We start from the raw sequence: 25191 nt of genomic DNA, 5'->3' as shown, positions 1-25191 counted from the left end.
AAAGCTTAAAATTGACAACACAACACAAATTTCATATCATATCATTATCTTTAAGTCCTCAAGTGCATTCAACTTCAAGTGTCCCAAGCATACTTTAATATTTTAATATTCCAACCCTGTCGATTATCCCACCCCCTCTAGAAGTGTGTGTGAATTACAAGTACTGTGATACAAATAAACGGGCATGTAAACGAGTGTCTACGGATTACACATAATGAGTAACAGCAGTCAATTGCAATCGTTTGAACTATTTTGACGGACTCCCCCTGGCTTGGTGTACACAGTCTCTTGCGCGACCCTTCACCTGTGACTTAGGGCAATAAAAATTGATCAATCATGTTGGCGTCTGAAGGTTTCACCTAGGCGAATTACTTAATGCTCATTGGTTAACCTTTGTTTACGCAGACTACTAGCACTAGGCAATTAAAAAAGAATTTAAAAATAATATACGCACAAGTGATCGATCGATCCAGCAACCACTTTGTTTGTTCTTGTGGTCTTCGCAGTTGTATTTGCGACGGTTAGATCCGCGCAGGAGTCAACCAGTTTATACAATACCATTGTCAAAGGCAAAGAAGGTTTGGAAGAACAACGTGATATAATAATGTCTACCATCGGATCTTTGTTTCCTCTTTTAGCCCATGTGCTGTGTTTATTCCTATTTTCAAGAGAAGTCGATGTGGGTAAGTACACTATATAAAGTTATTACCAGGCATTTCGTGAATAACATGTCGTAATAGGCTCTGTCCTGATAAATCAACAGGAAACCATGGCAATTCGGTTCAGAAACAGCTAGATTAGTGGTCCGGACAGAAATTTAAGGGGACGGTGATTTTCAAAACAACGCTGTGCGAAAAACCTTCAGAAGTGTTTGCAACAACAAGATTTGTAGAAAGATGTCGATGACGTCATAGGCATGTTGCTAAAGACGCCACTTTGTTGTTTACGAGTGACAATAGCATGCAAATTATGGGGGCTTTACGTTTCTGCAATCGCGTACTCTCCGGTTCGAAGGTCAGCATTATAATACGATAACATGTTCGTAAATCTTACAAACAAGAAAAACACGATGGCTCAGCGTAAACGGAAATAGAGACCAAGCATTGGTGTTCCAAAATCTTTGCAAACATGGCGATCAAATAGATCCTCTTTCGTTGGAAAAAGTGTGATTTAAAGTGCGTGAAATGATATTTTAGTTGGACTAAAAACCTTTAAAAGTGATTACATGCGAACGCATGTTTCGAAATGACAATATCATCGGAAAATTAAAAGCTACGAATAATACTCAGAAATTATATTTTTCTCCCAACCCGCTTTATTAGCATTATGGTATTTAAGTATTCCATCCTGAGTGTAGTAGGCCCAAAAATTTGCTATGTGTTGCTTTGTCTTAGGTATGCGATTAACGAGCCTTTTCAAAATTGAAGAGAAACCAAAAAGCATGTTTGTCATGATCTTCTAAATTGGCTCAAAGAAAATTAATATTTCGGGCTCTCGATACGTTAGCCTCAGTGGATGCAATTATTCCCATGCGATGTTAAATATTCAGAATTCTTCAATATGTACGGTATATATACAATTTTTTGTATAATTCAGTACTTGCATATTAAATATCCAGAAACATTCTACAATATGTACTGTATAGATACAAATCATTTGTCACTCAGTATAAATTAGTATTGAATATGTGTATAAATAATACATATGATGATAAAATATTAAAAGCAGAATAAAAATGTTTGATTCGTGATATAATTTATTGCAAATTGTATCTAGGTACGTCAATTGTATGGCTTCAATAAGTATAGAAATCCGTCTTACACGTGTGCAACATCTTGTGAACTTAGGGAAAACATCGATAAAACAACATTTCTCCAGTACTAACAACATTTCCTTCGACATATAAAAATAAAGCTTTATCTTTATATATCCTCTCAACAGAAATATCACATGGGGATTATATAACTTCATCACATTAATGTAAGCCACACACGAACAATGGACCCTGTGTCTGAAAATAATATTTATGACTCTGTTTTAGTGAAAGCTTATTATCAACAAATTCAAAAAAGTATCAGGCATTTTGGAAGCTTATTTTGGTTTATACTTTGCAGATTTTGATAGAGGTTTTTATTCCACAAAACCGTATTGAGGGCTTTTATCAGTAGTAACACATATTGGTTTAATTGTCACAAACAGAGGCACCCAGCAAAGGATAATTTGGATTAACAACCAATCCAATATCTCTTGTTGATCATGTGTAGCCATTCCTTTCCAGATATTGTATATACCGGGCTACAGCTATATGTTTATTTTGAAAGCCATTTAGTGTGTTAATTTCAAATCTACCTTGGATTGATTATTCTGTCAAATGAATCAGGGAGATACCTGGGAGATATTTTTGTCTTCAGAAAACATCTTAAATTTACTAGCTGTAATTCTTAATTTTTGGTGACCTTGTGAATGCTAATTAGGATTTCTGTATTGACCCCAAGTTGACATTTCTATCCTGCGCGACAAGTCGTAACTTGTAATATTTACTTTTGATGCATAAAAATCTTAAGCATTTTTATTTACATTATAAATTAAATTACACCCTTTGAGTGGGTGCAAGAAATACTATAAGACGGCAGTAAATTTACTCAAGTCATACTACATTTTGACCCATCAATCTGTAACCTTCTGCTTGCTCGTTTACAAGCATGAGAATAAAGAAGATTACCAAGACGTGATGATCTAGAACAGGCACCCAGAAAGTCTGCAAGCTGTTTTACTTTCTCCTTTGAGACAGTCTTTCCTTCTGTTAGACAAGCATTGTAATTATCTTTCCGTTTTCTTGGACAACAGACTCTATCCAAGTTACAGTCACGAATGTTCATAAGCCACGCTTAATCCAGTCAATTGAGTCAAATTTTACAGCTGTGTTTCAATAAACATTGGGATAGTGGTATGTTTGTAATTTCTGGGTGCTGCTGGTAATTTTTGGTATTTCAGTTAGTCCATATCTCTGAAAATTCGTTACAACAAACACATTGGCTGCTGCATGTTTGCAATACCCACCTTACCCTGTTTTACAAACACTTTTCCCGCCAAGTATTTTACCAGTAATCAAAATCAAAATAGATAGGGCGAAATACTGTTTACTTGGTGGTACTGGATTGTCAGCCTTGGGATATGACTTAACAATAATTGGTTTTATAATTAATAATTACTGTCATGAAGTAAAATATCCTTTATATGGTTACTTTTATAGAAATTCCAACCACTGTCTCTGCGTTTTCTTGCTGCACTCAGGCAGTTGTCACATTTTGAAATGAAATAGTCAAAGATAGTGCTTTATGTAAGATCAGGAAGACGACTCAAATTTCTGGTCAATATATCTGCAAGAGGATATGTGAGCAATGACTTCTCTATGTTCATGGAAACTGGAACATTACAAACTCCTGACCAGTAAACCATCAAGGGCAAAAAGGTACAGTTCATCCCATCGCATCACTATATACAGGTACACTGTATGAAAATAAAAAGAATTAAAGGATACTTCATTTTCTAGGCATGGACCAGTAACTTCAATATAACATTTTATCATGTTAATTTAAAGAATAAGGCGAAATTTGTATCATACAGACATTTTATGTGTTTATTATGAGGATTGAGAAACGCTTTCGAACTGAAATACTATTTAGACGATGTCAGTATGACCTTTTTGACCTTGTCACAAAATCAAAACTCCAGCTTGTAACAGTATTTGTACACAGTGGGACAATGATCTCAAGATAATACTCTCGCCAGGCAATATGGCGGCGATGGAATCACCACACTGTATAGTTCATAGACATATATTTTTTCAGATTTTTTTTTCAAAATGCAATCTGTGAATTGGAAGATAGTTACACTCTTACGCCAGGCTGGATTAGATGTTAGATGTACGTTGAAATGTGGTCACGGTCTATTCGTCTAAGCTTACATTGTACACGATCCGGCAAAACGCATCAAAGCCAAGACAGTTTGCGCAACAGTGCATACGTAGACACGAACATTTTCTGCCCTTTCACTGTCGCAATATGTTTGGGGAAGTCAAACAAGTGCGGTCATTTTTTTTTCCATTTCGGCTGCCAAGATGTAGTTGGTAAAAGGAACAACCCCTCCTTCACGCACATACAAAAATACGATAACTGGTTGTTCGGTAGTGCAGAGGCCCTGATGCGGTCTATACCGCTTCACATTAGCATAGAAATGGTCGGGCGAGAAAAAGTTTAAGATTTTTACGCGGCAGTACTATCATATGTGGTGAAATCAAATATGTGATCACATTTTTTCACCGCTTTCAAAAAAAGTTCATATTTTGGAGCAATGAACTGCAGTTGCAGTCATGACCAGCGCGAGACTCGAGAAAGTGGAGGTATCACGCCACAAAATGGTTAAAAGCCAACATACGGGTTTGAAAAAAATATCTTTCAACAAGTGCTCTTCTCTTCAGCTCTACTAACGAAAGCTCTTCGGTTTTACGATCTCGCAGCTGTAATCGTTGACGACATGTTTATTTTTTACCTGAATATTTATGTTCTGTAAACTGACCCTTGTACCCCTTGCGACAACAATGCATTGCCCCCACGATGCCCCGCCACCTTTATGCAAATCGGTCATTACAACATTTCAATACAAACAGGAGTCAACCATCGTAGGCGAAGAGTGACCGATGTCAAATGCATAGAAGAGTTTTAAGGACAGATTATGAAATGCGTGATATGATGTCTACCACTCGATCGTCGTTTGCTTATCATGCCTCTGTTATATATTTGCTTCTACTTTCAAGTCAAGTTGATGTCGGTAAGTGCAGTTTATGACAATTATATTGCCAAAAATTACGTGAAGTAGGTAATCATACATGGCTGTGTTCTCAAGATTCAGGAGAAGCCGTGACAATATCAAAACCGCGCGGTTCGGGGGGACGTCAATATGGCCTTGAGACTATGCTGCCAGCGACATCGCTGCAAGTACCGCACCAATATCTCAATGAACCCCAAGACGAAAGACTTTTTGATTCAAAAGTTGTTGTACGGGGGAACTTTTAAAGGTGCAGTGTGCTATTAGAGCAATTGTAATCGTTCAAAAACTGTCCTTTGCTGTAAATCTCTCCTGATTCCGATCGCACTCGATCGATACGGTACGGAGAAGGGCCGCAATTTTGTTTGTCTACACTGAGAGTTGCCATGTCAACAGTCGCGAACGTGACATCGCTGTCAAGCCACTCGCTTGCTACCTGTTTGGATGTACACCTTGCCGTTTACACGGCAGAAAGTTTTCTATAGCTTGTCTAAAAATACATGAACTTTAAGAGAAAAACCATGGGAACACATGACAAACTCAATATGTTGTTTCCGTATTAGGCAACCAGAAATATCCGTATTTCTCAAAGTCCTCTAAATTTTTACGTCGGCGACATCTTTTCGCAGGCAAAATGCGGCATCCATTTTGTCTGTTTACGTTGTTGACCATCTAAGTGCAAATGAAGTTGGGGAATTCTCCAAAACCGATGACGTTTATTATGCATATCTCGACTTTTACCGTCAAATATCACGGCTGATATTTTACGGTATACGTCACTAGGATGAAGTGACATGGGCATGGTAAATGATAATCTACATAATGAAATGATATGTATGGTAAATTTAATTCCTGTCTTGAGAATTGATATTTTTTGTGATTCTGCTAAGCATAACAGCTAAGCGGGGAAGCTCATTTTGTATTGTTTTGTAATCTTTGTTTTTGACAGAGAATGCAATGCTGGGTTTTAAAGAATCCTGTCTTGGATGTTACCTTCCTACCTACGTGTAATTGTGGTGTACAGGTATAAATTACATTCAGAATCCGCAGGCCTTTCAAATTATGCATGGTAGAATGATGGGAATTTGGTATTCATACCTGCAAGGGGCAATATTGAAGAGCGCATCACTACAGTATGATTACCTGTCACGTGATAGTTATGTAAACAATGGTGACACAGTTGTAACCAAAATGTTGCCCTATATCCAGGCGTTCAGAAAATATATAATTTACGGGGCTTCTGAGCTTATTAACCACCAGAGAATTGTTAGATTAAAAAAGGTCAATTTCTTGTCTTGGAACCTTAAGTAAGGCGGGCAATAATTGCCATCAAACACATTTTCCGTCAGAGGGTTTTCTTTCTTGTTTTCGTATGCTATTTGTGAACCAATCTCTTGCGGTTATTTCCTTAATGACTATGGTAATAAGAACAGCATAAAACTTACAAAATCCCTTCTACTGTACTCTGTGACTAGGTTAAAGCATGTCCTCAGATTCACCAACTGGAATTCCAAGTTAAACGTCATATCATAAGGCTTATTCGCTGTAAATGAAGTGTGTGCACAATAGTGTATCTTTCTTTTTCGCACAAAAAGTGCAGTTTACGTGTTCCTTTTAACTTAATCAGGTTGAATATTATGTGTCTGTCACTAAACTGACCAATTATGCAAAATGTACCATGTTTTTCTTGGCAAATGACTACTAGACCGACGTAAAATTATGTCATAAGTATTCCATTTCAAACATAAAGACTTACCTGAACAATAGATATGTCTAAACAGCTTCGAACTATGCAAGAGGTAGAGCGCAAAAAACGAGAAATAAGCAGAAGACTTATCATAATGCTAACTTGATTAAATTCGCAACACAATACACTATAACAGCAAGAAAGAGGAACAACACTCATTTAATACACTCTTTGTAACCTCACGTCTTGAAGGTTAAAAACCTTTGATCTTTGCTCAAAACTTAGCAGGACCTATAAATATTTACTCGTCAATAAAAGGCTTGTCAGTAGACAATCTTCAAATGAAGCCTATTGAGTTTACTAAAAGGTCGGCTTCTAATTAGCATAGTAGCATAGTATAAATATAGTGAAAGGGCGTGCCTAGCTTTGCCTTACTAGAGCTCCACTGTATTCCTATTCTGTTGCCTGACTTTTTTATTTCAAGCTAAGGTTGTGTAGCCCGCTAGTGGACACTTTCTTTTGTGAAATACTGAAAAAACAACGCAAGCAATCGACATGCACGTTGTGGATGCAATTGTCTTCTGAAAAGCAACAAACAAAAATAGAGTCTATTAGTTATCGTCGTTACCTTAAATTATCAAATATAATATTCCTTATTCTTATCATTGACATCGTGCTATAAAGAAATATATTGCTAGTGTATGACATCCTTACGAGTTATGGGCGAACGCTCTTGTTAGGTAATTACGATTGCTCACTACTCGGTTCGACGGAATACAGAAGTGGTGAGCTTATCGTACACAGTGTTTTATGATCAAAGTTCATCCTACACAGCTATCGATGACATTTCCGTTGTTTAATAGAAAAGAAATGCTTCCATTAGCAGCTTTTGAAAGAAACGTACATCGACTTTTTGCTTCAATGTTGACATTTTGCTCTGTTTAATCCATATGCCCTATTTTCCCATGCCTTTTTCATTTATAAAGGAACAGACGAGATAAATGAAAAAGACACAACTTGAGATGTTGGTAACGCTCGTTATCCAAGATATCTGCAACTAACATCAACATCATGCTACATTAAAAAAAACGAACAAAAACCAATAATGTGATCAACGCTCGATAGCAGTGCTTAATTTTGAAATCTGACACCCTTTGACCTATTTTGGTCAATTTTGTCAGAAAAGTTCCTGCAAATGAAATCAGGCACCAATGTAGAACTAGTACAACAACAAACTGATGATGTTAAAATCACCGTATACAAAACGTATAAACCAGATGTGAACTGAATACGCTGACGTGTTTTACAACCAGTTCATTAATAGAAGTACACTTTACAGAACAATTATATATCTGTTATATCACTATATGTAGCAGGTTTTATCAACTTAGCACAGTACTCTCAGAGTTTCATCACTAATTACAAAACTTTAATTAATATGCAGATCAGCTGTTAATTACCTTGACAATACTCAATGCCTCATGGGACAATTAGATATCTATCAGATCAACATTTGTAGCACGTTTCATTAAATTAAATGCTGTAATTTTAGAGAAATATCACTCATTATAAAAGTTCATTAAATATGCAAATGAGCCCTAAATTAACTTGACACTGTTCAATGATTCATTGCACAATTAAATATTTATCAGATCAATATCTGCAGCACGTTTCACCAAATCTGGTGCCGTCATTTCAAAGTTATATACCTAAATACAAAGTTTATTAAATGTATAAATGGACCCTTAATTAAGCTCACACTACTAAATGCTTTACAACACAGTTAGATATCTGTCGGATCAGTATATGCGGCAGTTTTCATCACATTTGATGCAGTTATTTCGGAGTTAACTGACTATTTATAAAACTTCATGAATATGCAAATGAGCTATTTATTATCTTGACACTGCTCAATGCTTCTCAGTACAATTGGATATTTATCAGATCAACATCTGTAGCAAGTTTCATCAAATTTATTGCTGAAATTTTGGAGTAACACACTAATTACAACGTTCATTAAATATGCGAAAGACCTTTTTGTTAACTTGAAACTGCCAAATGCTTCTCAGTACAATTAGATATTTATCAGAACGATATCTGTACCCAATTTCACTGACTTGGGTGCCGTAATTTCAGAGTTATATACCTAATTACAAAGTTCATTAATATGCAAATGAACCCAGAACGAAAACACCGATTGAAATGAAATTTCACATGCACAATCTTGTAATTGAGGTCTCTTAAGTTTGTTAAAGGAATTTTGATCAGTCACCTGGTTTGGCCGCCATTTTTGATTTTGCATAAATAGCAATTTTATCTTTAAAAATCTTCCTTTTCCAGAACCAAAATGTTGATGGAAGTGAAATTCCAATTTTGTCATTCTTAGTGAGTGCTCTTTTAAGTTTGTGAAAGACAATTGAATCGGGCACATGATATGGCTGCCATAGTACGAATTTAATGTATTTGAATCGGTCACGTGATTTGGCCGCCATCTTTGATTTTGCGAAAATCGCAATTTAATCATTAAAAATCTGTTCTCCAGAATTAAAACACCGATTGAGCTGAAATGTAGCTCATGTCATCCTCAGAGTAATCTCATTCAAGTTTGCAAAAAACATTTCGATCGGTCAAGTAATTGGCCGCCATATTTGATTTTGCATTAAAGATATGATTACCAGTGAAACCTACAGTAACTACGAGATGATGTTCAAAATCCTTCTTTACAAAAGATACAAAAGACTTTTCCGATCCCAAACTTTGCACATAATATCATCAGTGAAAGAAAGCCAACGCTACCTGCAGCTTTATTTGATTACGTGTAGCCATTCCTTTCCAGATCTTGTATATACCGGGCTACAGCTATATGCTCAGTTTGAAGGCCGTTTAGTGTGTTATTTTGAAATCGACTTCGGATTAATTATTCTGTCAAATAAATCCATACATATTTCAGATCCCAGGTAGATATTTTTGTCTTCAGACAACATCTTTAAATTTACAACACTTAATTTTCGGTGACCTTGTGTATGTCAATTTGGATTTTTTTGTATTGACCCCAAGTTGACATTTGTATCATGCGCGACGAGTCATCATTTGTAATATTAACTTTTGATGCATAAAAATCAAAAGCATAATTATCTACATTATAAATGAAATTACACCCTCTGAGTGGGAGCAAGAAATACTAACGGGAGTACATTTACTCCAACATTTACTCCAGTCATGCTACATTTTGACCCATCAATCTGTAACATTTCCGCTTGCTGGTTCACAAGCATTAGAATAAAGAAGCTCACCAAGACTTGATGATCTAGACCAGGCACCTAGAAAGTCTGCAAGTTGTTTTACTTTCTCCTTTGTGACAGTCTTTTCTTCTTTTGGACAAGCGTTATAATTATCTTTTCGTTTTCCTGGTCGACAGACTCTATCCATGATATAGTCACGAATGTTCATAGGTCACGCTTAATCCAGTCAATTGAGTCCAATTTTACTGCCGTGCTTCCATAAACACTAGGATGGTGGTGTGTTTGTAATTTCTGGGTGCTGCTGGTAATTTCTGGTATTTCAGTTAGTCCATATCTCTGAAAATTCGTTACAGAAACACAGTGGCTGCTGCATGTTTGCACTACCCGTCTAACCTTTTTTACAAACACTTTTCCCGCCTATTTTTTTACCAGTAATTCAAATAAAATAATTAGGGCGAAATACTGTTTACTTGGGTACTGGTTTGTCAGCCATGGCATTTGACTTTAGAATAATTGATTTTATAAAGAATAATGACTAGTGTTCACTGTCATGAAGTATAATATCCTCTACATGGTTACTTTAATAGAAATTCCAACCACTGTCTCTGTGTTTTCTTGCTGTACTCAGGCAGTTATCATACTTTGAAATGAAATAGTCAAAGATATTGCTATCTGTAAGATCAGAAAAACTACTCAAAGTTCTGGTCCATACATCTGCCGGAGATTATATGAGCAATGACTCCTCTATGTTCATGGAAACTGGAACATTACAAAATCCTGACCAGTACTCCATCAGGGTCGAAAAGGTACAGTTCATCCCATCGCATAACTATATGCAGGTACACTCTATGAAAATAAAAGCAATTACAGGATACTTCATTTTCTAGGCATGGGCAAGTATCTTCATTATAGCATTTTATAATGTCAATTTAAAGAATGAGGCGAAATTTGTATCATACAGACATTTTTATGTTTTTATTATGAGGATTGAGAAACTTTTGAAGAACTGAAATACTATTCAGAGGATGTCAGTATGATTGTTTGATCTTTTCACGAACTCAAAACACTAGCTTGTAACAGTATCTAAACACAGTGGGACAATGATCTAAATAAAATACTCTTGCCAGGCAATATGGCAGCGATGGAATCACCGCACTTTACAGTTCATAGACATACTTTTTCATATTTGTTTTCAAAATGCGATGTGTGAATTGGAAGAGAGTTCTACTCTTCCACCAGGCTGGATTGGATATTAGATGTGCGTTGAACTTTCGTCACGGTCTGTTCGTCTAAGCTTACATTGTACACGATCCGGCAAAACGCATCAAAGCCAAGACAGTCTGCGCTACAGTGTACACGTAGACATGGACATTCTCTACCCTTTCACAGCTGCATTATGTTTTGGGAAGTCACACTAGTGCGATCATTTTTTCCCTTTTCGGCTGCCAAGATGTAGTAGGTAAAAAGAACACACCCTCCCCCACGCACATACAAGTAGTTCGGATGTGCAGAGGCCACAATGCGGTCTGTACCGCTTTACATTTGCACAGAAATGGTCGGCCGAGAACAAAGTTCAAGATTTTTACGCCGAAGTACTATTATATGAGGGCCGAATTACTATCATATGTGGTAAAATCAAATGTTCGATCAAAATTTTTCATCGCTTTCAAAAAAGTTCATATTTTGGAGCAATGAGCTGCAGTTGAAGTCATGGCCAGCGCGAGACTGGAGAAAATGGAGGAATCATGCCACAAATCGGTAAAAAGCCAACATAGGGGTTTTGAAAAATACTTTAAAGCAAGGGCTCGTCTCTTCAGCTCTACTAACGACAACTCTTCGGTTTTACTATCTCGCAACTGTGTCCCAGCAATCGTTTACGACATGTTTATTTTAGCCTTGATATTTATGTTCTGTAAACTGAACCTTGTACCCCTTGAGACAACAATGTATTGCACCCATGTCCTCGTCACCTTTATGCAAATCAGGCCACTACGACATTTTGAATACGTGCAAGAGTCAGTCATCGTAGGCGAAGAGTGACCGATGTCAAATGCATAGAAGAGTTTTAAGGACAGATTATGAAATGCTTGATATGATAATGTCTACCACTAGATCGTTGTTTGCGTATCATGTCTGTATTATTTGTTTGCTTCTACTTTCAAGTCAAGTTGATGTCGGTAAGTGCAGTCTATGGCAATTATATTGCCAAACATAACGAGAAGTAGGGTATCCTAAAAGGCTCTGTTCTCAAAGTTAAAGGGAAGCCTGGACAAGAATAGTGCGACATCGCTGCAAGTATTATCTCAATGAACCCCAAGGAGAAAGACAATGATGCAATATCATATTACAGTAATTGTCACTAGTAAAAAATGTCCTTTTCTGTAAATCTCTCCTTATTTCGATCGCGCTCGATCGATACGGCACCGAGAGGGGCCGCAATTTTGTTTGTTTACACTGAGAGTTGCCATGTAAACTGTCGCGTACGTGACATCGCTGTGACGCCACTCGCTCGCTACCTGTTAGAGGTAAAGTTTGCCATTTGAACGGCAGAAGGTTTGCTAGAGCTTATCTAAAAATACTAGAACTTTAACAGAAAAACCATGGAAACACATCACAAACTCCACATTTTATTTCCGTATTCAACAGCCAGAAATATCCGTGTTTCTCCAAGCCCTTAAAACATTTTGTTTACTTACATTGTTACCATCAAAGTGCAAATGTAGTTCAAAAATAATCCGAAACCGATGACGTTTATGGTGTATATCTCGACGATTACCATGAAATATCACGGCTGATATTTTACGGTAAACGTAACTAGGATGAATCGACATGGGCAAGGGCATATGATAATCTACATAATTAAATGATATGTCTGGTAATTTAATTCACGTATTGCGAAATAATATTTTTTTTATTTTGCTAAGCATTACAGCTAATCGGAGAAGCTCGTTTTGTATTGATTTGATTCTTTTGTTTTTGACAGTGAATGCGCTGATGGGTTTTAAACAATCCTGTCTTGGATGCTATCTTCAATTTATTAAGTATGATTGTGGCGCACAGGTACCAATCATATTTATAATCCTCGGGCCTTTCACATTATGCATGGTAGAACGATGGAAAAATTGGGATTTTTACCTGCAAGGGGAAATATTAAAGAGCGCAACACTGCAGTGTATTTACCGGTAGCTAACAAAAAATTGCAAATCAAGAATGTTAACGAACCTCCTACTAAGGTGTAAACAAATTGCAAATTGCACAATTACACCATTAACTACGAGGTAGCATAAAGCCAATCATACATTTACAGTGCAGTTGCGATTGTATCAGATGTTTTATTGAAGATTTTAAAGTTTCATGAGTTGGAGATGATAATTTTAAATCCTATCAAAATAGGGCAATTTTTTTCTTCTCAGCTGCTCCCTTAATTTTAATATAAACTGTGTTGAGCGCATATCGTGCTGATAATGGGTTTTTGCGAACCCTTATAAGCTTAGAAAAATCCTAAACATTACGTATTTTTCGGATGTTACATGCATATGGGCGGGAGAAATTGATAAGTCAGAGAGAATCACGAACGTGATTAAAACTTTTATTGCCACTGCAACGACGTTTACATTTTATTGAATCTGTAAAATGAAAATTTGAACAATTATGTTATTGTTAATAACATTTTTGCGAGTTGTTAAGTGATTATCTTAGAGTACATATTGTTTCATAGAGAAAAACTTAATACGTCAGAGTAATTTCTATAATAATTGCTAATAGATCTTGCCAAGACAAGCTAGTTAAACTTTGAGGCCTAGGAGTGTCACATGGAAAACAGTGTGTATCTTTGCGTCAGAGCGGAATAAACTATTAGTTTACCTATTTATCCAGTAAATCTTAACCCGACTGCTATCGTGACTATTGTAAAATATCGTACTGCAGGTCAACATACACATCACTCATTCATAGGCCTACAGGTTCACAGATCAACAAACAAACAGGGAGAGGCAATCTGCTTGAAACCATGAAGCTGTCCGTTTGTGTCTGAATTCATCTGAGACTCGTGTTCAATAACCGTTGGTCAAGTATTTTGCCAGTAGTAAGAATCGATTATTCATTGTTGACATCGTAATCGATCTGATGTACACAACAAATGTTTAATCGTTTTGCACCTTTGCGTGTCCTCTCGTGATTGGCAGCTGTTTTCATGCTTTCATCTATTGTTTGTTGGACGCTTCGAACACTAAAATGACCCATTATGCAAAATATGCCATGTTGTTATTGGCAAATGAGTACTAGATCGAAGTTAAACTATTTCATAATTTTTTCAACTTCAAACATAAAGATTTACCTCAGCAATAGAGAAGACTTATCATAATGCTAACACTTGATTAAATTCGAAACACAATCCTCTATAACAGCAAGCAAGGGGAGCCACACTCATTTCTTGCAAATACACTTTTTGTAACCTCGCGTCTTGAAGGTTAAAAATCGTTGACCTTTGTTCAAAATTTAGCAAGACCTTAAAGCATTTACGTCGCCAATAAAAGGCTTGTGACTAAGCAATCTTGAACTAAAGCCTCTGAGTTTACTAAAAGGTCGGCTTCTAATTAGCGGAATAGAAGAATGCAAAATATACTTAGTAGTGTGTGGGTATGCATAGCTTTGTGTTACAGGTGCTCAAGTGTATTCTTATTCTGTTGACTGACATTTTTATTTCAAGCTGGAGTTGTGAAGCCCGCTGGTGGGCACTTTCTTTTGTAAAATACTGAAGTACAACCCACGCAATCGATCGGCACTGTGGATGCAATGATCTTCTGAAAAACAACAAACAAAAATCGAGTCTATTAGTTATCGTTGTTAACTTGAATTATGAAATTTAACATTCCTTATTCTAATCATAGACATCGTCCTATAAAGAAATATATTGCTAGAGTATGACATCCTTATGAGTCACGGGCGAACTCTTTTGTCAGGTATTTACGGTTTTTCACCCCTCGGTTCAACGGACTACCGAAGTGGTGAGCTTATCGTATATAGTGTTTCATGATCAAAGTTCATCCTACACAGATATCGACTACATTTCCGTTGTTTAGTAGAAAATACAAAATAAATGCTTCCATTAGCAGCTTTTGCAAGAAAATGTACATCAACTTTTTGCTTCACTCCTGACATTTTTCTCTGTTTTTTTTTCATACGCCCTATTTTCCCATGCCTTTTTATTTATAAAGGAACAGACGAGATATATGAAAACGAAACAACTTGAGATGGTGGTGACGCTCATTATTCACGATATCTCCAACTAACATCATTCAAAATCGTACAAAAAAAAATAAGTCGGCAACGCTCCATAGCAGAGCTTAATTTTGAAATCTGGCAGGCTTTAGACCTATTTTAGTCGATTTTGTTTGAAAGGTTCTTTCAATGGAAATTAGGCACTATTATAAAAATGGTATAACCACAAACTGATGATGTTAAAAACGCTGTATACAAAACGTATGAACAAGACAAATTTAAGGTCGCACTTCATATAGTCATTATAATTTAGGTACGACGGGGGCAATAAGATTAATATCGGCAGCAATTTCCTTCAAATTTGTTTCTTGTTTTCCTAATAATTTATTTGTAAACTAAACTTATCTTTGGGCGGTTATTTCCTTAACACGTAAGAAGGCTTTAATTAAATAACATTTTACAAAGATTCATTCAATTTCTTTTAGTAATTTGTTAACCATAGTTTTAAATATTGGTTAGGTTCATTCTGGCTTGGTCAAATTCATGTTTTAAGTATGCTTGTCATAATTTCACTGTCAGACGTGGCACATTTACTTGGCACATGAATACTAGACCGAAGTAAAATTTATTTCCGAAATTCTACACTTCAAACATATAGATAAACCTAAACAGTAAATATGTCTCGTCTACTTGAAAATAAGCAATTCAGGCCAGAGAAAAAAATATCTTGTTCATAGGATTTTTTGGACCAAGTTCCAGGAGCGGCGAGCGATTTTTTTTCTAGGCCGAAGGTAAACGTGGTTCTCTGGCATTTTTGCACAGATGCAGACAAGGCAAGATAATTGTTTCCCTTTTAACCAGAAATATCTCAGACAAGAAACACTGATACTGGTAACTGAATTCAATACTATATTTTCCAACAATAACATAGGCCATTACATTCACAGTTAGTGTTTGCACAACATATTCTGAGTATTTCAACATTCTCTCAGAATAAAATGAAATGTACAGCAAATCACTGAAATCAAACAATTCAGTATGTCCTTTAATATTGTCCTGGTGGAACTCTGAATCTGAGTTTTTTCATTTTACTTTGGTTCCATGTTTTGGCCTCTTTACCACTGTCTCTACACATTTTACACAATGGTCTAACAACACTGTTCTGTGAATCGGAGTTAAGTTATATAGTCATCATTCAGAAGGCTGTCTTGTACTCGTGTGCACGTTGACTGTCTGAGTTAGACAAATTAACACTACAAACTTCATGTTGAACTAGCTGCAGACTGACACCTCAGATCATACTTTAACGTCGACGCAACCATGTGTTTTGTCATTGCCGTAATTTTTTATTCATTCAATCGGATGCACCGTCCATCTGCTGTCACGATCTTGTTGAACAAATCGTCGAACGTAATATAAGGACAAACACTGAATAGCGTCTTTGGAACTAACTGTTGGCCATCACGTCGAATGTTGTCGATCAAATTAATACTCATGATATGACAGGTACTAACCTTTACAAAACGAGGAAATTTCAGGCCAAATCGACCCACTTTGCGTCGTGATTCGCCAAATTCAGACGTCACAACAACGTGTTGGCGTTCAACTAGGTCCAAAAACGTCAGAAGTCTCATTCAAAATCCCGTGCCCACGAAAACCCGACAAAGTGTAGGGCGCCACCAGCGGCAGTACTAAAAATATTTTAAAAGCGGAAGTAAGAATTTGCCGCGATCAAAAAAAAAAAAATCCAAATATGCCAAAGTAGAAGCGGCGATTCCGATGAACAACTTATTTTTTTCTTCCTGGACTCACGGAAAATGCATCGAAAAGGACGGAAATATACAAAGACTTATTATCATTTGATTAATATCAAACACAATCCACCATAAGAGCAAAAAGGGGAACGAGACTCTTTTTTGTAAACAGACTGTTTGTAAGCTCACGTCCGGAAGGTCAAAAATCGTTGACCTATATCCAAAATTTAGGAGGACCATTCAGTATAGACGTCGTCATTAAGAAGTATGTGAATACGCCTCTTTAAGCGTTTTGAGTTAACTGAGAGGATGGCTTGTAATTCAGGTAATAGGAGAAATAGTGTTGTGTGTTGGCCTGCTTAGCTTTACGTTTTCGCCATTGATCTGACACAGCTGTAGGAAATACATTGTATTCTGAGTTAGTCGACTGAATTCTGTTTTTCGAGCAGTGAAAAAGAGGAATGGAAACTGTGTAACCCACACATAGACACTTTACTTTGTGAAATACTACAATATAATATACGCATTTAGTCAGCACTGTTGATGTAATGATCTTTAAAACTTGACGTGAATGGACTTAGTCATATGGGAACGCTTTAATTAAACAATCAAAATACATTGTTCTAATATTGAGACTGCGATGATGAATATGATGATCCGTTTCATTGAATATAATGACCAGGATTAAATTGGTTGTATATAAATGAAAATATGACGAGAGTGACACACAAAAACAAAGTGTTAACATTCATTAACGAGATTTACTATACACTTGTCTTGTTGGGGCGATGACTTTGTTACATTGATATATGTGTAAATCCTCACTCCTCATCTCAGTTTACTTGACTGTGTTTCTTCTGTTTGAGTTGTCGGGTAATTTTTAGCATTTTTGCAATCTTCACAATTGTTCTTTCCGTTACATATGTTGGTCGTTCCGGTACTCAATCTGTAATGAGAATTATTAGCATTAATTTAGATATTTAGATGGCCTTTTTGAAAAAAATGAAGTCAACTTTCCTGTTTTCCTTAAAAGATCAAGCAATATGCCAACTTTTTATCGACATCACCAATTTCAATTTTTGGTCTGTAAGAGTGTAATGTAGTACACAATTATTGTGAAACATTTTTAAGAGAAGAATTAATGGCCCAGGGTGAGTGTAAGCTGTATCTTAAACAATAAAAACAGCTTCTATTCATGACAATATCCCTGTTCACCATGATAATCATGAAACTATTTATTGTATCTTGTTTTTTAACAGATGCATCATCACTCTTTAAAGAAACTCCATCAGATACTGTAACAGTTGTAGGCAGATATGCACAACTAAAATGCAGCTTCAATAATCTGGGAAGTCGCACTCCTCAATGGCAGTTCAAAAGCAGCGCTGGTGATCGCCTTGTGGAGATCACCCACGGCTCTCAAATATTGAATAACAAATATCAACTACCTGGGGATCTATCGAAAGGAGAATATCATTTGTTTATTCCCAACGTCGCACAAGATTTGTCAGGTACTTACGAATGCTCACTGGTCGGTACATCGGATTACAGAAGAGCTGAGCTTACCGTACTCGGTAGGTAATTCTTGTTCATTCCGTAGCTATTGACGACCTTTTCGTTGTTTAATTGAAAACGCGTACGCAAAATAAATGCTTCGATCAATCCCGACATTTTGCTTTTGGTTTCTCTTTACCTTTTCTCTTAAAGGGAGGGACGGGATATATGAGAAGGAAGAAAAATGGCAGCGACGCTCATCATGCACGACGCCTCCTACTGAACAATTCAGGAAAAGTTCAATTTCAGAAAAATCTACTCTCTGTTGCAGGCTTTGTTTTGACACCTGCTTTTTGTTGATATTTTTGGAAAAGTAAGACTATTTAGACTAGAAATGATAGCTTGTGCATGGGGAAATCCTAACGGTTGTCAATAAAAACATTCTATAAACCACAGCGTGAATCATCAGGTCCTAATCCTTGTTGCTCCTATAAACAGATCAAAACAGTGCTGAACTTCCTTGCGCTTACGCTAAGCATACTACAAGAGTAGTGGCAGTGACGTCCATGCTATGACCAAACGATAGAGTTTCAAATGTTTGTGTAAAAAGTATATGTAGTCTATTGTTTTATTCATTGTAAGATTGATATGTTTTGTTCACGTCAACATTGGCATTATTTTTCGGACTACTAAAGTGCGGTAAAAATTCGAAAAGTTATAGCATTTTTACCTGTTCGTCTTGTAATGTTGGTCACTTGAACCCACTATCGGAATCTTTGAAACGTTATTTTTCGATTAGACTATACAGACTTTAGTTCTGGAGAACTTAACCGAGTACGATGTTGTTGGTCATATAAAAACTAGTCCCGAGATTAAGTGCTTCCTAGCGCGGAAATATATCCGTGTTAAATGTTAAAGCGGAGTAATTACTCCAAAAACCGGTGATCCTTGACCGCCGCTTTCATAACTTGCGTTTTTTAATCGATACAATGGCCCTTAATAACCATGTGCGGCCCTTCGTCTTATTGACTAATTACAAGACATGTTTCCCTTTTTGTCAATGTGCGTGCCATTCTCTTTTTCTCCGCTTAGTTGTTGTTGTCAATTTGTGCTTTTGAACGCATTTGAATATCGCTCAGAAATGAATAATATCTGAATATATAATTTCATTTATAGTATTTTTTCATCTATTGCAGAGATCCCAAAGTGTAGAGTTAGTCCAGATACCACGGTGATATCAGACAAAGAACCCGTAGTATTTACCTGCTCTATTCAAGGCATCCTCTTGGGTGACCTTGTGTGGTTGAGGAATGGCAAAGAAATATCTCGTCGTACAGCCGCAATCAATGAATATACAACGACCCTTGAAAAAACAGACAATGGTGCTCGGTACAACTGCCGATACGAAAACCCAAGCGTTCCATATCACAGTTGGCCAAATCCGTCATGCCGTGAAGACATAATAATGGATGTGCAGTGTAAGTACCACTCTACTTGTCCATCTGTCTGACCATTGTCTGCCTGTCAGTCCATCCAGCAATCAATCCATTCCCCTCCCTCTCTCCCTCCCTCCACTTGCTTTCTTTACCTATGCATCTATCTATCTATCTATCTATCTATCTATCTATCTATCTATCTATCTATCTATCTATCTATCTATCTGCCTGCCTGCCTGCCTGCCTGCCTGCCTGCCTGCCTGCCTGTCTGTCTGTCTGTCTGTCTGTCTATCTATCTATCTATCTATCTATCTATCTATCTATCTATCTATCTATCTATCTATCTATCCATCCATCCATCCATCCATCCATGCTCTTTATCATACAATTGCAATTCCGAATAAGCAAGACAAATTTGTTGGTTTCACTAATTTCCCTACAATTACAACACTAACGTTCATCAAACAGGGAAATCTACGCAGATCTGTTATGATATTCAAAACACAGCGAGCATGCAATGACCAAGATATTCAATAATGCTTGCCCTAAATGATGGAGGTGCTAGCTACGCTCCTGGCTCCGTGAGTTCGTGTCCGTGACTAACCATGGAGGTGAGAAGAGAACTCTTACCTCCTTGGACTGACATACGCGTGACATAAAATAAAGTCACGGAGGCTTAATTAAAGTAAGTTTCAGCCAAGGTATCAACCGATTGTCAGCTATTAGCCCTACGGCCGGTATGAGTCAAGAGTGCTCGGCTATGACTATGCCGTTACCGTATTGTAGCCCTGCCATGCAGAGCGGAGTAGCGTGTGTGTAGACGCCAAAGAAGTCGCCTAGGTACCTCTTTTATCGTACATATGGTCTCTGGTCCTTGCAAACTTTGCAGCCACCTAAGTCGTGTACGGTGATTTTTGTTCGTCCACAGTGTTCCCCTCCATTGTGGTGCAAGGTAACATAGTGAACAGAACATGTACACAGAGGTCCTCATAGCGTCGTACCTGTGGTGCATCAGAAAAAAAAACATGATAATTTTTGCTCTTTCGAGAGGAATTCAATGCATACAATAAGCTTGTGGCAACTTTTTAGAGAACACAAACGGACCCTGAAGCATTTCCACTTGTATTAACAATCCATGTAGGCACAGACCTTGTCCCTGATGTAAGGCGAAATCATTGTTCTTATTTACTCGATGGATCAACTATGTGGATTGGTGGACACCCTGGAATTTATTTTTTTTTCCTTTTCGCCCAACAACGTGTATTGCAAATTTGATTGTATTTTTATATTTACCGAACTGATGTAACCGTCACATACTTAAACATTTTGATGTCGATTTGTTGCAGTTCTAGCCCCACCCCTCCCCCGCCACCAACATCCCCGACGATTTCTCTATATTCTCGTCGCGAAAAATGCGGGTTCTAGCGTGGCAATTGAGACATTTGTTGCATGGAGCTACCTCTGTTGTTGCATCACGTAAAGGTGAAAACATATGGCCAAAGTTTGAATTTTTCGACTGCTATACTGTACTATATATTCAACGTTTCTATGAAGATGAAATTCAGTCACAGTTCTAATGTATGTCACACAATTTCTGTAAAGTTTGCTGTCTTATAGCGTCTGATGTAAATCAACCCCTATGTAAGACCCTACTAAGAAGGAGGTCATCCTTGACATTAGGGAAAGACTGCATTAACTTGCATGGTACCTGAAACCCGGTCCTTGCCTGACCAACACGGGTGGCAAACAGAAGACTTTACACTCTCATGGTCTGAATGTTCCATTATTATGTTTATCTTATCCAGCTGGTGCCAATGTAGGTAAGGCACATCTGTGAAATTGATCCTCTGATAACTAAGTAGGGAAGTAGGGTATTCCTTAGTTAATGGAGCTTTACCTTAATGATAAACAAGTAAACAATAGTTTAGCTAATCAAAATAGAGGGTGCAGCGACTTTGACCAATGAAAAGTGAAAGCTGATTCGATGCCACTGTTACAGTGATGTCAATGTTATATAACTCTGCAGGATCACGCTGAAGCTTTATGAAGTCGCATTACAGACTTAGTAACGCAAGTAGTACGAACGACCGATCGTCGATATTCTTGCTGAATGATGCATATAAAAGACATAACGTATTTAATGATAACAGAACCCTATGACCTGTGAGAGTAAGCGCGCCGTACTAGCGGCATTTTTACTCGTGATGCCGCGGTGTATTTGGCTGTTCTCTCTGTTGCTTCGCCACTCGGCATGATGCCTGTCTTTACAAATACATTGCTAGAAATGTATTTTGCAACAGCTCCATAGGCATGGCAAACGACTCCACAGAACTGGCTCTTCATGTATGGGTAACCTCACAAGACATTTTTTATAAGATTTTAGTTAGGCCTAACATTAATATGTAAGTTATCTTATTCTAAGCATGGTCGCTAATGTCTGCACTCTGTCAATATCTATTTTAAGGTGAAGTACTACGAATTACGTCAAAATTAAGTTGTTTTGTCATTTTCTTGAAACTTTGCACAAATATTCTTGGAAGTTGTGCAAGTGCAAAAAATAAAATAAAAAATTGGGGGTTACCACGCTCGTTTCCATGGAAACGGACGTTAAAATGGCGTCGTTAGAAATAAATAAAAATGATATAATTCACTTAAACTAACGAAAGCAATTATAAAAAGCTTAGCAAATGAGTTAATTTTAATAAATACCAAGACTAAGATCCATATCTATCGAATGTATAGTTTTCATAATGTTTGTAAAGAAATTTTTACATTAGTATCGACTACAAAATGACGATATCGAAATTATATCACTACATAATTTTCGAACTTTCTTCCTGTCGCTTTAAATGGTGTCATTTTGACCAAACTTGGCGAATAAAATCCTGACATAATACCATTTAGTTTACACTTTTAATAAAAGGGTGTCCCCACGCTACTTTTACAATATCTCCAGGTGAATGGGTAATATGCACCATGTAAATGGGAGAGAAATGTTAATTTTTCGCTCATATTGAATAAAAACCAGCTTCCTAGGGGTCAAAATATGACAGATTATAGGTCACATGTATTTCTAAGAGACTGTTGGTCAAAAAATTAGGTAAAAGCGCAATTTCAACAATGACAAGTGATGTTAAATATATGCGCTACAAAGTAACCCATTTGCGACAGGCTGGAGTAAAATCTGCGCAGAAACGTTCAAAAGCGTGTGCGCGTCCGAATTCGTCGCCTTTTACCTTAAGCATCCACTTGACGTGTGATTACCTATCTGCTAAACTATATTCTCAGTACCTTCATACACCTACACACTGTTAGATCTACCTCTCAACTGAGCTATCGATTAATCTAAGTTTAGCAAGCATGTCGTATACAGCGATTATATTTCACTGAATGCTCTTTTCACTCACGACTCGAAACATTTCACTGCATGAAAACCCAATAATTCAGATAAATACACATTAATGAGTTGCCTGTATTATAGTATAATACACGCGAATCCACACGAATCAACATGAATACAGACTTGCTGAATACAAAAAATGGATTCTTGACTGTATTCATCTGTATATGCACTCTTCAGCTAAAATACAGTCGATAATCCATGTTAATACAGTGAGTATTATAGGGTTTTCATGCAGTGTTTGGTTTGCTTCCAGATGGTCCTGATGTGAAAATAAATGGCCCCAGCATTGTCGTAATGGAGGGTGAAAGTGCATTTCTGGACTGCGTCATCGATGCCAATCCCTTAGCTGAGAGCCACAATTGGACTAAAGGTGACATCCTAGTGTCATCGAATCTTACTCACAATATAGAGCGAACCAACCGCGATGATGCTGGTGTATATGTATGCAGGGCAAGTAATACGCTATACGATGGAACAACTGCCACTGGAAATGATACTGTGCTACTCGTTGTACAAAGTGAGTTCACTGTTTTAATTATTTTAGCCGTTTATGTTTTACGTATAATATATATAAATTCTTATATCATACAATGACATTACTCAGTTACGATACCAACATCAAGAACACGATGTTAAAATATCTTCACATCGCACATACATGCATTCATATATACTATGCATTGTTATTTGATTGTAATATGTAGTGATTTATCTATCTATATTTCAAACACAATGTTGCATAGTATGTTTATCATGTTATTGATCTTGTCTGTTGGTTCGGCAGCCCCCTCCCCCGTGTCTGAGTGATCAATCTAGTCTGAACAAACATTCTTACATTTTTTGTATGACATTCGAGGAAAGTCTGATTTTGTCAACCATCGCAAAAACTAGTTTTCCTGGCTTGTGCTTCTTTGTTACAACAGATAAGAACGGCTCTGCTGTCAATGTGACGGCCATTGTTGTTGGTGTTGTTGTTGGTGTTGTTGTTGTTGCTGGGATTCTTCTGCTTCTTTGTCTCAAAAGATATAACATCATATAAACAATCGGTAAGTACAAAAGCTTTACGAATAACACTATTGGAACTAATATGGGGTAATTGGATTTTAATAATGCCCTATAGATGTCCTATAGCTGAATGTTGCAATATTACAAATTACTCATAAAAACTAGAGTGTAACATAAAAAGAAAAGCAGATCAGATAACATAATATTATGTAGATTAAATCGACATTACTTAACCAACCAATTATCCCAAATTAGTTCCAATCGTGTTGAATATAAATATTTCCTTTTGAAAAGCGAAATGTGCTATTTTAATAGATAAACCGAGAGAGAGAGAGAGAGAGAGAGAGAGAGAGAGAGAGAGAGGGGGGGGGGGGTTCACAAAAAAATTATCGCATTGTTATTGCGAATCATAATCCCTTTCGGATCCGGTAACGATAACATGTAATATTGTTGTATCTCTTCTGTAAGAAATGTGATAGCAATGTTAAACTTAACGCCATTTTGTCTTGACTCTGTTTTATATTGTCATATCCTCAGCGAGGAATTAATTATGATAGAATTTAATATCTGGAGAGTCATTTAATTTTCATACTGCATGAAATTGGTTTGTAATCCATAGGAAGCATAATGACGATACCAATACGCAGTGATGATGAGACTTTATTTGACAGGTTTTATTGAATAGACCGACCGATCCCCACTCTCTCTCTCTCCGGAGGAAAAAAAATATATAACTAGTTGAACTCTAGGTTAGTTTGAGCTCAACTGTGATTGTATATGTCTGCAGCTTTAGATGCGCAAAGACTCCACTTCTTCTTCTTTGCACTCAAGAATATTGCGAATGGTAAAAACCTGGTGTTGATGGCATTCCTTGTGAATTTATAAAAAATTCTGGTCTCTATTGGGGAACGATTTTCAACAGTTTTTTCAAAAGTCAATTTCCGATGGCCTTCTTTCCAACGTCCTGTCGTAGAGCTGTTATCACACTCCTTCCGAAACAAGGTGATAACTCCCTTCTTAAGAACTGGAGACCTATCAGTTTGCTTTGCTCTGATTATACAATTTTCACTAAAGCTTTATCGCTTCGCTTAAAGCAAGTTTTGCAATATATCATTCATGTAGA

At 36.9% G+C, this 25191-nt stretch overlaps 1 protein-coding gene across 1 annotated transcript; it reads left to right on the top strand.

Moving 5' to 3' along the window:
• Positions 1 to 438: 438 nt before the first annotated feature.
• LOC139128592 (cell adhesion molecule 3-like) lies at positions 439 to 24102 on the top strand. Its single transcript, XM_070694342.1, has 5 exons — positions 439 to 683; positions 17990 to 18304; positions 19421 to 19702; positions 23317 to 23580; positions 23987 to 24102. Exons 1-5 carry the CDS (start codon positions 605 to 607, stop codon positions 24100 to 24102), a joined length of 1056 nt encoding a protein of 351 aa, XP_070550443.1. The 5' UTR covers positions 439 to 604.
• The last annotated feature ends 1089 nt before the right edge of the window (positions 24103 to 25191 follow it).

This window comes from Ptychodera flava, unplaced genomic scaffold (assembly GCF_041260155.1).
Source record: "Ptychodera flava strain L36383 unplaced genomic scaffold, AS_Pfla_20210202 Scaffold_60__1_contigs__length_796720_pilon, whole genome shotgun sequence".
NCBI classification, from domain to species: domain Eukaryota; kingdom Metazoa; phylum Hemichordata; class Enteropneusta; family Ptychoderidae; genus Ptychodera; species Ptychodera flava.
Note: the sequence above shows the minus strand (reverse complement) of the source record. Positions and strands in the feature narration are given on the sequence as shown.